This window comes from Sarcophilus harrisii, chromosome 3 (genome assembly GCF_902635505.1).
Source record: "Sarcophilus harrisii chromosome 3, mSarHar1.11, whole genome shotgun sequence".
NCBI classification, from domain to species: Eukaryota; Metazoa; Chordata; class Mammalia; order Dasyuromorphia; family Dasyuridae; genus Sarcophilus; species Sarcophilus harrisii.
The window spans coordinates 251,300,652-251,315,128 of NC_045428.1; the positions used below are offsets into that span (position 1 = coordinate 251,300,652).

The 14,477-nt window shown below is 30.2% G+C and overlaps 1 protein-coding gene across 4 annotated transcripts in view; it reads right to left on the bottom strand.

The window, feature by feature from the left end:
- The window catches only part of USP9X (ubiquitin specific peptidase 9 X-linked), a 247,134-nt gene that overhangs the window by 125,966 nt on the left and 106,691 nt on the right, over positions 1 to 14,477 (bottom strand). For all 4 annotated transcript variants that reach the window (XM_031959411.1, XM_031959409.1, XM_031959412.1 and 1 more), the window contains exons 6-9: positions 8,520 to 8,738; positions 4,919 to 5,034; positions 4,453 to 4,704; positions 4,240 to 4,378 (exon numbers count right to left, since the gene is read on the bottom strand). In XM_031959411.1, the coding sequence (XP_031815271.1) occupies positions 4,240 to 4,378; positions 4,453 to 4,704; positions 4,919 to 5,034; positions 8,520 to 8,738 (726 nt within the window). The remainder of the gene's footprint in view (positions 1 to 4,239; positions 4,379 to 4,452; positions 4,705 to 4,918; positions 5,035 to 8,519; positions 8,739 to 14,477) is intronic.

The window sequence follows — 14,477 nt, forward strand, 5'->3', positions numbered from 1 at the left end:
TTCAGAAGGAGAGAGAGAGAGAGAGAGAAAGAGAGAGAGAGAGAGAGAGAGAGAGAGAGAGAGAGAGAGAGAGAGAGAGAGAGAGAGAAAGAAAGATATAGTGGGAGAACAAGTATACAAAATAAATTCATGGTAATTTAGGAGAAGTGGAGGCCCTTGTAGCTGCAAGATCAAGAATGTGCCCCCAAGTATGAAATGACAGTTAACATAGTGATTCTAAGTTGCTGAGGTGAAGATAGACTATCCAGATCTACAGAACAATCTCTGCCAAAGTCCAGATATGGGAAGTGAAGGAATGTGCATGAGGAATAGTGTGAGATCAAAGAAAAAAGGAAGGACAATAATATACAATAACTCCCAAAGAGGTTAGGAATCAAAGTTCTGAAAGGTTTAAATGCCAACCAAAAGTTTATATTTGATCCCAAAGGTAACAAAGAGCCACTGAATTTTCTATAAAGGTTCAAGAATTGACAGTAGCAATATAAATAAAATTTCATGTTTAAAAAAATGCACAACTCTCAAACTAAATCTATTAAACAGTTTTCCCTATTCCAAAAAAAAAAAAAAAAAAAAAGCACTTCAGTAAGTTCTTTTATTAATGGTATGTAGATCTTATTAATTTGTTTAATGTTTGAATATTTTAGGTACAGTCCATCTAGAAGGAATATTTCTTTTTAATCTTTAAGGATTTAAACTATTTTGTAGAAAATGTTGAATATGGAACCTAGGTTGAAGAGTAATATATATCCAATTAATGAAAAATTATCTAAAGTAAAAAAAATTTTAAAAAAAGATTCTTCTCTAGTAAATGTACACAAGCACGTGCGCGCGCACACACACACTCACTAGGTGTACCACTATTTTCTATATACTAAAATTTTCTCTAACATTTAATAAAGTCTTTGGGAAAAAAATGAAAAAATAATTTCAGAGTATATATAGCTTCACAATCATGAATTATTCTCCTTCACAGTACTGTTTTCCAATAATTTCTGACAGGAAAATTATTTATTACAAGATAAAGAGAAGCATTTCATTAGCTCTAACCATGAACTGGTTCAAATTGTAAGGAGTAGTGTAAATATAACATGTTTTATACATATTCCTTCTTCATCTTCTGTGACATATTCCACTTGAGATTATATATCTCATGGATAAAACAAACAAATACTAAGAAGATAGAAAAAAACCGAAACAAAACCCTGACATCTAAAGTCTATTTAAACTCATGCATCTCATGAATCTATGATTTAATATACATAAAGTTAGATAACATAAATAAGATGAAGGCATTTTAACATCAAACTAAAACATGAGAATTCAATTAACTGTCAGTAAACTGTCAGTTTTGGCAATTATAAAAATGTCACATGAAAACAGAAAAGGGTAAACCAATATACACATAATCTTCCCCTGACTCTCAATGGAAAGAAGGTATTTAACCCAGAATAAAGTCTCTCTTTTTTTTTTTAGTATGCCAAATTCTTCCCTAGAGTTACAGAATTGTTCACTAAAGAATTATATAATTCTTATCTATAATCTATAATTATATCCACTGCTATCTTCTAGTTAACCTATGTACTACATTGTTTATTTTTTGTTAAATGTTTTTATTTTCATTCCCCAAAATATTCACCTTTATCTTCTTTATCTAGAGATTAAGCCTTTGCAATACAAATTTTTGAATAATGTGAGGAAAAAGCAGATCAACAATGTCAGTGCACCATTTTATTTCAGAGTTCTCCACCTCTTCAAAGAAAAACTATTTTTCTAATTATTTTCTAAGGCCAAGCTTGGTACTATAACTACAAAGTTTTTTTTAAGATTTGGATTTGTCTTACTTTCCACTGACATTTAAGTCATTCTGTATTTGATTCCTATATTCTGATAGACTGATTCATAGACAAGCTATACATTCTACAAATTCTTTCCACTGACATTTCCATTACCTATTTTATCACTGCTGTTTGGAAATATTGAAATTTGCTTCTTTATTTTATACGTTGTTGTTTTACTGAAGTTCTAAGTCATCTTATCTTAATGAGTCTCCTTGCTGATTCTCCGTAGTGTTCTAAATAAACCATCATATAAGCAACAAAAAAAGATATCTTTTTTTTTAAATCATTCAGGTCAGAGGAAGATCTTTTATCTTCCTTTACTGCAATTACTAGTATTTCTAGAATTAAATCAATTCACAACTGAAAGGGACATTCTTTAATCTTCTATTTAATGAGAAAGCTTACAAATAAGTACTTCATTATAAAAATACTAGTTTTCTGGTTTAAGATATGTGCTTTCTGTGTGTATATGTCTAGGATTTTATTAGATTTTCCCTAACGCTGAAACATATTAGCCCCAAGCTGCAAATATAACCTGGTGAGGTTCATCTCCCTTGCAGGACTCAAAAATTTAAAAAAATTAAAAACTGCATTAATATCCATTATTGGAGTTTGTGGGAGTGTTTTCTTTCTTAATTTTGAAGGTCAAATTGTATAACAAAGTTAGACTTCACTTGCAATTCTATCAGGAGCCCGAGTTTTTTTCTTTGACCAATTCATAAAGGAACTAAGTTTCATTTTCTGACATTTAGGTGTGTTAATATGTCTATATTATGTTCTGTTAATATGGGTATTTTTGCAGGTAATTGTTATGTTCATTTTTTTATTCTGGCCTTATTTTATCAGGTTAGCTCTAATTGATCAACTATATTGATATTTTAAAAAATCTTTTAGTATCTACTTATATAATCTTTTTCTTCCATGTTTTATTAATTTTTAGAAATAAAATTGATGAATTCATGAATCCTCTTCTCTTTTTTGTTAAAATGCTTTCAGAGAGATATTTTATTGTCTCTGGATTGCTTTAAGGTATATCCTGGAAATAATGCTTTGTTCTTTCATAATTTTCTCTAACACAATTACTGATTGTTTCTATTTGTTCTTATTAAAATCATTTAGATCTTTATCTTGTGCATATGTTCCCTATATCATTATCTTATATTGTATCAGTCTAGAAAAGACAGTGTTTTAAAAACACCTCTATGTGATTTTCCCCACATAGAAGACATCTCAAGCCTGTCAGACCTCTAACTTTTATAACAACTTATTTAGTTCTTTGCTTTTAATTTCTCTTAAATGTATCCACCTCTGATGTAATTATTAAAGTCTGTTAAAATTGGATTATAATGATTGATCTTTTAGCAATAAAGTTAATTTTATATTTATCAATTAAGACACAAGCTAGTCTGTGTATATATACTTAGTTTTAATATTGATTCCTTACCTTTAATGTCTTTAAATATGCATTTTTTCCTGTTTGTATCTCATTTCATATTGTGAATTTTAATTTTTCTTTAATTGCGTAATAAAAATCTTTGGTTTTTTTGAGAATCTGATAATAAATTTTGTTGTAAACTATCATTTTCATTCTATCTCCTATATATAGCTGATTGACTTTTATTTTCATGTGTTATTATATAATCCTTATTTAAAATTGGATGATTTATTCATTCACAGCTAAAGTTATTGAGTTGAGTTCTCTGCCCTTTTACTTCCTTCATTTGGATTAATAGTACCTATTTTAAAGTGATACAATGTTTGAGGAATCAGTTTTGCTTACAATATCTTTTTCTTTATTCCCCTTGACTTTACCCCTTTCTCCAATTAGTTTACCTGCTCTACCTCAAGTTCTCTGAATTTACTTAACATGTTAATCTTTATACTTCTGTTCTTCTTTACCTTTTCTTTTACCATTCAGCTATCATTTAACTCTAGTTTACATACATCTAAGAAGAAAAGATGTACTACAATGTATTTCGATGAAAGCACTCATTCACAATTAGTTTGTCTTTTTCTGAAGATTCTAAAAACTAAAAAAAACAAAACAAAACAAAAAACAAAAAACAAAACAAAAAAAAAAAACAAACCCAAAAAACAGTAGTTTATTTCTTAGTAAGGTTAGTTATTAGATTAAGGTTAGTTATTATACTACTCTAATAACTAACGTTACTAAGGAATAAACTACTGTATGGCAAGTAGCAAAGCCAAAATTTCTGCTATCCAATAAACTCAATCAACTCAAAAAGTTATTAAGACTACTAAAAAAAAAAAAATAATAATTGTAAATGACTCAGATTTTTATAATCTAAGCTTTACAAAGTTCAACTAAAATTAATCTGATTTCTGTCAAATTGTTCCTTTGGCATACATAATTGGAAGCAAAAAAATTAAAAGAACTTACTGCCATTCGTTCTGCAGTGAGCCACTCTTCCTCCTCAGGATTACCATGCCGATGAGTATAATATGACACACTAGAGATCACTTTATTAACCTCATTTAGTGCATTCATCTTGCCATTGAAAGAAGAAATTTGTAACAACCTGTAAGAAGAACCTGGTGTTAGTTTTTTTTTTTTTAAACCCACATCATAAATTCCAAATGGAGAGCATCTTACCTAAGTATCATTTTTAATCTAAATATTTCTAAATTTTTTACAGTTTCTTCTTGTCCTGGGACTCGTGAAGCTAAATTCTTCAAAGATTTTATTATCATTGACAAAGCATCATTTTTTGCTTCATTTTTTGCTTCTTTTTTCAGTTCATCATCAGTTAAGTTTTCTAAAAACTGTGGAACCATTTCTATAATTGGAAGGAAATATTTCTTCACTGTATGAAGTGTCAAAAACTCATAGCACTGTCCAAATGGTCTGAAAATAAAGAAAATATTAGAATTTGTGAAAATTCCACTTAAAATAAAACTATCTTTGTAAAAATTATTACAGTATTTATAAGGAAAATAAAATTTTCAATCCTAATTTAATATTGTTTATCAGAGAAAAATCAATCAGAAATGCAATCTCAAATCTGCGAAGCAACACTGAATTTTTAGAATAAAACATCCAATTTTTAAGTTTAACTTACTTAATAAGAGCTGCAATAATTTGGACATTCAATGCTGAGCCACTAATGAAGCGGTCGTGCAAAATCTGGAACCCATTTAATGTGCCAAATTTATTGATGAGATCCACTAACCAACCCTATATAAAACAAACAAACAAAAAAAATTTTCTTTCTTTAGTACAAATATAAATATTACTTAACCTCAACTATTAATTTTCAATGAAATTTTTATAATAGAAAGGTTGCTGGACTAATAGGAAATTCAAATAATTATAGCATTAGCTCTAAAGGAATCATTTTAAAATTATTATTCTATAAAATATACCTTACATTTGTATAGAACTGTTATATAAGGGAGAATAAAATGATCTGTTCAATATTGCATAGTTAATTGACTAACCAATAAAGAGTGAAAATTTATGTCTTCTGGCTCCTATCCCAAGCTTTCCCCCATCATGAAAATGCTACTGCTTTTCATGTATCTTTTAAATGTTTTTATCTTGTATAATAAAACTCAAATTAGAAGAAAAGTTTACTAGATTCTAGAAAGAAAAGCCCAAGATACTTGATCACAAAATAGTTTGCTTACGTTTATTTCATAACGATATAAGTAAATTTAATTACAAATTATCAAGATACTCAGAGATTAATTTAATTCAACATCTCACATGCAAAGCATGTTTTTGATACTAGAAACAATATGCAATAATAATATATTCATGAACTCAACAAGCCCCCACTATCCTTACCTTTCCCAGAGACATAATACAGCCAATGGGTCAGAAAAGAATAGTCAGCTCCTCATTCCCACAACTGCCTGCTTCTAGTAAACTGGACCAATTCTTAATTACCCCAGGGAAAATTCCATAAAACAATATAGAATTTAGTTCCTTGACCCAGGAATAACCCTATGAGGTACTTAACCTAAATAAAAGCTAGAAGAAATGTTTCTAAACAAGAATATGAAAGGAAAAATAAATTTCATAAGAGTGCCCGTTTTTAATGTTTAGGAAAGATCCAAGAAATGGCAACACAGGAACATGAATTTTTACAGAAAAGCTTACTTTAACTTTTTTTTCCTCCATTTCCCAAATACTTTTAAAATACATCATCAATGTAAGGAAAGGCAGAAATGAATATACTGCTTCCCCTGAACTTTGTTCCTTAAGCAGGTGGAAGCTTCTAAATAAGAACTGACCTAAAAGCATATTAAGTCAAAATCTGACATTTATTTCAAGACAGAAAAATTCAGACAGACTCACAAATACACTGCATTTTCTAACACAGGCAAATACTTTGGGCATAGCTCAGCTTATGCTACTCATTGAATTATTAAGCATCTCTTCTTCAGACTATACGAAAGCTTTTATCTGCATTATCAATCAATAAGCATCAAGTACCTACTATGTACCAGATTCTGTTCTAAGTGGTAGGGATATAAACACAAAAGCAAAACTGTCCCTGATGTCATTAAGCTTACATTTTAAAGTAGTCCTCAAACTCACATTAACTTTATTACCTTTTACTGAAAAAAGTAATTCTCATTAAAAAATGCTCAGTTATGGCACAACACGTGGGGTTGAGAGAGAATGAAAGAAAAATTTATCATACCTCTAAGTAAATGCTAGAAACTCCTGATTCCTAACTTTGTATCAATGTCTGCTAAAAAGAATGTACTTTTTAGACAATTTTGCTTTCTCCCAATTCCTAGGATAAATTATTTATTTTTATTCCAAACCTGGGATCCCCTTCTACTATGTGGGAGGCAAACATTTTTGTTGTATATACTTCTGTTTCTGTGTTTTCTAGTCAGTACCTTTTCTAAATATGGATAGAATTAGAGCGATTAGAAGCTTTTATTTATTTTTTTTAAACATGAATGATAAAAAAAATTCATATGTAAGAATGGTCTAGTATCTTCAGATTTTGGGTAAAAAGTAAGGAATGGCTAAAGGACATATTCCAATGTCTACCTAAGCAGAACAACTTTGACTAAGGTTACATACTTTGAAATTTTCCAAAGGAAATCAGGGAATCATTGCTGTGATGATTTATCATTTTCCCCTAATGCTTTTGGAGAATAAGAGCAAGTCATTTATTTTAATTTCCTTGGATCTCATATTTGGAACTGTGTTTGCTAACATCCAACTGATGACTATCTTTTAATATCCTGCACAGGTGCACAAAATCAGTTTTGTAGAGATAAGCCTTTAAAACAACTTCTAGCCATAGAGACTTTGCTAGAAAAATTAAAATAAAATCTTTCTACATTTTCAGTCGGGAGTAAATGCAAAGTAAATGTAAGCTTCAGTAAAATTAAGTTACTGCTTACATGAAGTTAGTCATTTTTTGAGATAGATTAACTTGTTTCTGCTTATCAAAAAAACTAATCTTCACTCCTATATATTAGGGGAACCGGGGGAAAAAATAATCTGTACAGGCACTTTCAATAAAAAAGGTAGAAATGAGCAATTAAGAACTTTCTCAACAAAGTTTTTCATATAAGACTAATTAAAAATATTCTTTGGTTATTAAAAAGAACATAACAAGAATTAACCCTAAATCATAAGAATTTTTCTTAAGCTACAAGTTAAAAAATTAAAATCACAAGTTATAAAGAAAAAAACAAAGAAAATTCTTATTTCTACTTTAAAATTTCAAATTCAATTTTCTTTGACATTGCTTATAAAAGACCAACACTTCAGTGAAATATACATCCCCATCTTTCATTTAAAGGCAAAAGCAAACCAATAAGATACAAGAAATGCAAACTATTGAAAATCTTTTCTAAAGGATCAGTACAAAGATTCTGAACCTCTTCCTTGATACAGAAAAATGTATAAAATAGAAAGGACACTGAGTTTAAACATCCAGTAACACATTTTTTTTTATTTAAACTTCTAAATTCTATGAAAGAAAACCAAATATTAAGTAAATTTTAAATAAACATTGGCTATAACTTACATATTACCTTTAGGTCAAATTAATAATTAAGAACTTTTATGTATAAGTCAATATCAAATAAGTGACAATTTAAAAAAAAACAATGTCTAGGTGAACAAAAAATTGAAATAACTTTGTGGAGATAAGCTTTTTTTTTTTTTTTAAAGTATACTCTAATAAAATTGAAAAAAATTTTTTTTCATTGATTCCAGAAGGATATAAATGAAAACTTATACCACAAATCAAATGAAATAAACTGCTCCTTTCATGGGTATAAGATAGATAAAATAAGGTATATTTTAATAGTAAAGTAGGGTAACTTACTTAAAAAGTATAGCCATTTTATATTCTGTTACATAATTTTACTCTAAAATTTCCACAAGTTAAAATATTCTTTGTTTTTATAATAAGTACCAAAGTACCCTAAAGTTAATTTCCTTACACCATCTTATAAATTTTACTAATTGTCACTGGTTTCTTAAGTAGAATAATGTCAAGGGAAATTAAAACTAGAAGATAGACTATGTAGCCTAAATAGTTTCTATAGGTACAATTAAAAAGTGAAATATTTTAAAATTATTCTTGCTCTATTTTTTTTTTTTTAACAGACTGATGATCTAACTCTATAGAGCTGAAGTAAAAAGGCAAGTGGATTAATTTTGAAAACAAACCAACACACTTTTGGAGATCGTGGATCTGGAGGACGGGCGTAGAGTTCATCTTCTGCCAACTGAACACCTGCAGGAATTGTTTCAGATGGACGTGTACCATTGTATATATGGAATTTGCAATGAGGATTTAAGGCCATAGCAAGAAGTTCTAGAAGTGGAAACCAGTCTTGTGAAAGCTTGGCCACACAAAGCTCTACTAGGCGATGAGTATTGTTAATAATACACCTCTGTTTTAAAAAAGGGAAAAAAAACAATTCATAAAAATATTATAATTTTAGCAATATCTTCTAAAATTATTTTACTAATGAGGTCTATTTTTCTGTATTGGCCAACAAGATTAAATCTAATAACACTATAATTTCAATATACTTTAGCAACATTAAGCACATAAAAACTAAGTTATTTGCTACTATGTACAGCTACCGGCAATACTATGGCATCTGTAGTTACTATAGAATTTCTTAGATAGCATCAAAATTTCATCTTCTGTAAGAAACAAAAGAAAATCTTCCCTGTTCTTTCATTTTCATTTCCTAATGCTTGGAATTAAAATAAATTTCAGCAAATCAACTACCTTTCTCTGGTTAAACTATATATTATGGGAACCACTGAAAAATTCAAAACACAGTCTGAGAAAAATATTAAAAAGTAAAAGGGATACCCCCAAAGAGGAGAAACATTATTATATGAATGATAGTTTCTAATAGAATGTTATTGGAGACAATTTAAACAACTATTGATTACTGTCCTTTCACATTGATTTCACAAATAGGCTAACTTCCTCAAAATATATTTAAACACACACACACACACACACACACACACACACACACACACACACACACACACCACCCATTCCTTTCAGGGAATTGCTTATAGGGAGACAAGCAACACATATAAATAAACAAATAAATAAATAAATAAATAAATAATCTAAGGAGAATACTAACAATGCTGAGATGAAGGATTACAGAAAGGCAGTGCCTAAACTAAGTACCTTGTGGGAAGATAAAGAAGGATGGATTATATAAGCGACTGTATTCTAAGGGTGAAGAGTTGGTTTTGAATACACTTGGAAATGTAACATTTATCAGGCAAAATAGATATCAGTCAAATATTGGACAAAGTTTATTAATGTTTTAGCAAGCTGGAACTAGATTATAAAGGATCTCAAATAAATACAAGGCATAGGGGCTTCTATTTTGTTTTAAAAGAAGTCGATGAAGATTTTTGAAAATACTAATAAAGAAGAGACATGATGCTATAAAGAAATTCAAATAGGGACCAAAACTGAAAGATATAATCACAAAGAAGAAATTACAGTTAAAAAACCTGGTTATTATGGACATGAATTAGAGTGAGGGTCCCAGGAGCAAAGAAAGAGATCACATGGGAGAGATTTCATGGTCAGAAACTAATTAGTACAAAGAAGGAGAAAGGGGGAAATCTCAAGGATGACTCCACAATAGTGAAACAGGTCTGTGGTAGCATGCTCAATGAAATAGATGAGTATTGACTGCTTCATTTGCCAAGCACACAGATGGCAATGCAAAACTAGAGGTCAGGAAAGAGAATAGGGACAGAGAGATTTGGGAGTCATCCGTTCAGAGTTGTTAACTGAACTCATGGGAGCTGATTAAATCATCCAAGGAGATAGCTGAAATAAAATAATGCCTATGACAGATGCCTGTGCTTAACTGAATGCAGGAGAAAAACCACGAACTTGAAGAAACTGTTAAGACAGATAAAAGGAGAATGAGGAGAGAGCAGTGTCTTGGAAGCCAAGTGAGAAGAAAGTATCTAGTAATAGGGAGGATCAACAGTATCAAAAGTGAGAGTGGTCAAGAAAGAAGAACACTAAGAAAAATCTCTAACACTTGAGAAATCAGGTATCATTGTTTTGGAAAATAAAGTTTCAGTGAGTGGGTTGAGAAGCTAAACTTTAAGAGGGTAAAGGCTACAAGTTCACATGAGAGAAATGTGGTCATGAAAGGCAGAAAGCAGTCAAAGATTATCTACTAAGGGGCTGGAAGAAAGATGAGTGCTGATCAACTTCATAACAACAATTAAGACAAATAAGATGTTTCCAGGAGGTGACAATGAATTTCCCAAGTCATATCAAAATAAATAATAAGTCCTCACTTTTGGTAATTCATATAAAATGGGTAATTTTGGCAAAGAAATACAAAAATCACTATAACAAATTAGGAAAACTTGGGCAAGAACTCAGTTACTATGTGAATTCCTTTTCAACTTTTTCAAAGGATTTGATTATTGCTATGTGGAAATATAGTTAGTTTTGCATATTTAATCTGAATCAGTCTATACTGAAACTATTAAACTTCCCAATAATTTCTTTGCTGATTGTCTGGGGTTTTCTTTGAAGTAAACTGTGACATTAAAAATCAACAATAGTTTTGCTTCTTTTCTGAATATAAAGAAATATTTAATCTCCTTCTCTCATCTTATTGCTGTCAGTTGCATTTCAAACCTATTGCAAATATCAATGGGGAAAGAGAGCAATATGTCTTGCTACATATTTATGTATTTACTAGAAAAACTAGAATTTTCCTTATCATATATCATTTTAGCATTTGGTTTTAGATAATTTTAAATTATATGCCTATGTTTTCTAATTTTCTTATAAATGCATAGTATAATTTATCAGTTTATTTTTACATCTAAAAATTGGAACTTTTAAGTAAATATTTTCAATCATATTAATTATTTTTCTCATCCTGAACTCTCTTAGGACCTGTCATATAAATTCAATTGGTAACACAGAATTACTTTTGGTTACATTAGTATAATCCACAACCAACCTAGAATTATAATAAATGACACTTATATACCTACTCTTTGATTCAAATATTTCACTGATAATTATATACCCCCAAAAGAATTAAGACATATACAAAAAAGTTAAATTAGCATTTTCAGTGGGTGTAAAGGAATGTAAACAAAGCAGAAGCTCATCAACTGAGGAATGGGAATGTAATTATATTGTAATAAATGAAGAGGCACAGAATAAAACAAAGAAATCAAAATACACAATGACTATAACTTTTAAAAGTAACACAAAAGCCCAAAATAAACCTGAAGGCTGTTATTATAATTAGTTTTATCCCAATGAGGAAATGAAACTAAGTCTTCCCTCTTCAGTGGATAAGTTGAGGATTGAGTGTGAAACACATTGTTTTAACTGTCAAATTAAGTAAATGTAGTTTCCTTAACCTGCCTTTTTTTTTCCCTCTTCTCTCCCTCCCTCCTCTTTCTCAGAGGAATAGTTCAATAGATAATAAAGGAGAAGATGTATTCAGAAAATAAAATGATATAAAGAAAAAATATAACAATAAATATTTGAAAAGAACTTTAAAAAGACAATGCATTTACTTTTAGTAATATATCTAATTACAAGGAATTTAAACAGACAAGAAGGAAGGAGAAAACTGCTTCCATATAACCAGCAAGTTAGAAACCACAGAGAGAAACTATAGATTAAGAACAGTAGCTAAGCTGGATTTAAAGTAGTTACAACCCAAAGTTTTAACAGTTTAAAAATAAAGCACAGAAAAACAAGCAAAATGAGCAAGTCAGAAAAATTTGGTTTCAAATCCTAATTATACCTGAACAACTTGCCTAAATTTTCAATACCTTATGCAACTCTGCAAGATTGTTTTGTCAAGACCACTTACCATACATAATGAAATAAGAGGAAAAGTAGGCTCCTCACCGGTAGAATTGCTTCTACTAATGAAATCAAATGCTTGGAGTTGGCAGAGAGTGGGGTAGTGGTATTCTATCATTGAAACTAGATGAGAAGTTTCAGTAACTCTATTTTACCTTAAAAATGTTGACCACATCTAGAGAAACAACTATATAGTCTGAATACAGATGAAAGGATACTATTTTCACTTCTTTTCTTTCTTGTGATTTTTCTTTTTTTTCCCTGAGTAGTCTTTCACAACATGATTTGTTTTTTTCCCAATTAAAACGGACTTATTAGTTGTTGTTTTGCTCTTCAATCTTTATTATTATTATTATTATTATAGCTTTTTATTGACAGAATCCATGCCTGGGTAATTTTTTTTTTTTTTTTTACAACATTATCCCTTGCACTCATTTCTGTTCCAACTTTTCCCCTCCCTCCCTTCACCCCCTCCCCCAGATGGCAAGTAGTCTTATATATGTTGAATATGTCACCGTATATCCTAGATACAATATATGTGTGCAGAACCGAACAGTTCTCTTCACAACATGATTAATGAGGAAATATGTTTAACATGACTGAATATATATAACATATCAGTTTGCTTGCTTGCTGTCTTAGAGAGGGAGAAGAGTAACAAGAGAAAAAAGTTTGAGACTCAAAATCTCACAAAAACTAGCTTTACATGTAATTGGGGGAAAGGGAGGAAATACTATTAAGTAAAAGAAAATTGCTTTAATTCAAAAGAAATGATATAGTTAAAGGAAGAAGGAAAGTAGAGTATCCAGGAAGACGGCCAAGAACTAGAGGGAAGAAACACAATGAGCTGGGAAAGAGATCACAAGGATGACAAAGAGGCATTATATGGTAATGATAGGGAGAATTGGGGAAAAGGAGCAGAAAAGGGAGAAAGACAAATGAAAATAAGTCTTCCCTCTTCAGTGGACAAGTTGAGGACAGAGTGTGAAACATATTATTTTAACTGTTAAATTAAGTAAATGTAGTTTACTATAGACATACTATACTAATTTACCTTTTTTAGAAGCAGAAAAGGAAATAACTTCTTTAATATCCTTAAGATAATTTCAACTTTAGAAAGATAGAGAAACCCCAACGAAATTCTTTTCTGCATATGTTTTTCACAATACGAATGTGGGTTGTTAGCATAAAAATGATGGGGGCCCAATGTTTATCACAAAAAGGAAGAAAACTGGAAGTAGTTTGGCCTAAACCCAGGATTTTAGCAAATATTTTATAAAAGATTCTGAGAAAAAGAGACAACAAAATTCTATAGGACAAATTAATCCAGAAGAGATCTGAAGCACTTAAAAATGAAATTCTGAAGACAGATATTCTAATGAAGAAAAAAGGAAGTCTCCCAACGATAATGATGCACCAAAAATTCATTCACAAGCATCTGTGAAAATATACAAACACACATGGAACACAAGTAACAAAATATTAATATAATAGTATAGCATAGTTCTACAAAAAGACCATAATGACTGTCAAGACAAAAAAAATGAAGTGAAGTACAGGGTGGGGAAAAAGAGAGCTAAGGAAAAGTGGTTTTGTTTTTTGGCTTCCCCACTCCCCAAGATGGAAGTTCAAAGAATGAAGAGAACCCCTGCTCAGGCTACACTATCAAGTTGGGCAGAGTTGCTCATTTTTCATCTAGTTTCTTCTTTCTGTCAAAATAATAATGACCTCTAGACTGAAAAGAAAGAAAAAAAGGGTTTATATGAAGTTGATATCCAAGATAAGTAAGAAGATGGTAAAAGAATTGCCCTTAATCCCAGTCACTTTACCCCAGAGGGACCACATACACAATAGTTGAAGGAATTGATGCATGTACTTGGAAATCAAAATGATTGGTCTTAAAGGCAAATGTGTTCAGATTTTCTAAGAGAACGGACTTTGTCAACTAGAGATTAGTATGCTCAATTCTCAAACACAGAATTAAGAGATGCTTAGTGAACATTCAGAAAAAGAAGCAGTAATCAGCTGACTAGTACAGGTTCATCAAGAATAGGTTATGGCAGATTAATCATGTTTCCTTTCAGAAGTTTCTAGTATAAGGATTTTATGAAAATGTCAAAGAAATGTTGTGGATACAGTTTACATTTTAGTAGAGCACTTGATAAAGTCTTTATATTCCCTTACAAAAAATGATAATTAGAAGAATTGCACATGTTTAACATATATTGAATAACTATTGAATAACTCCTAGAAGAGGAGAGTGGAAGAAAAATATGGA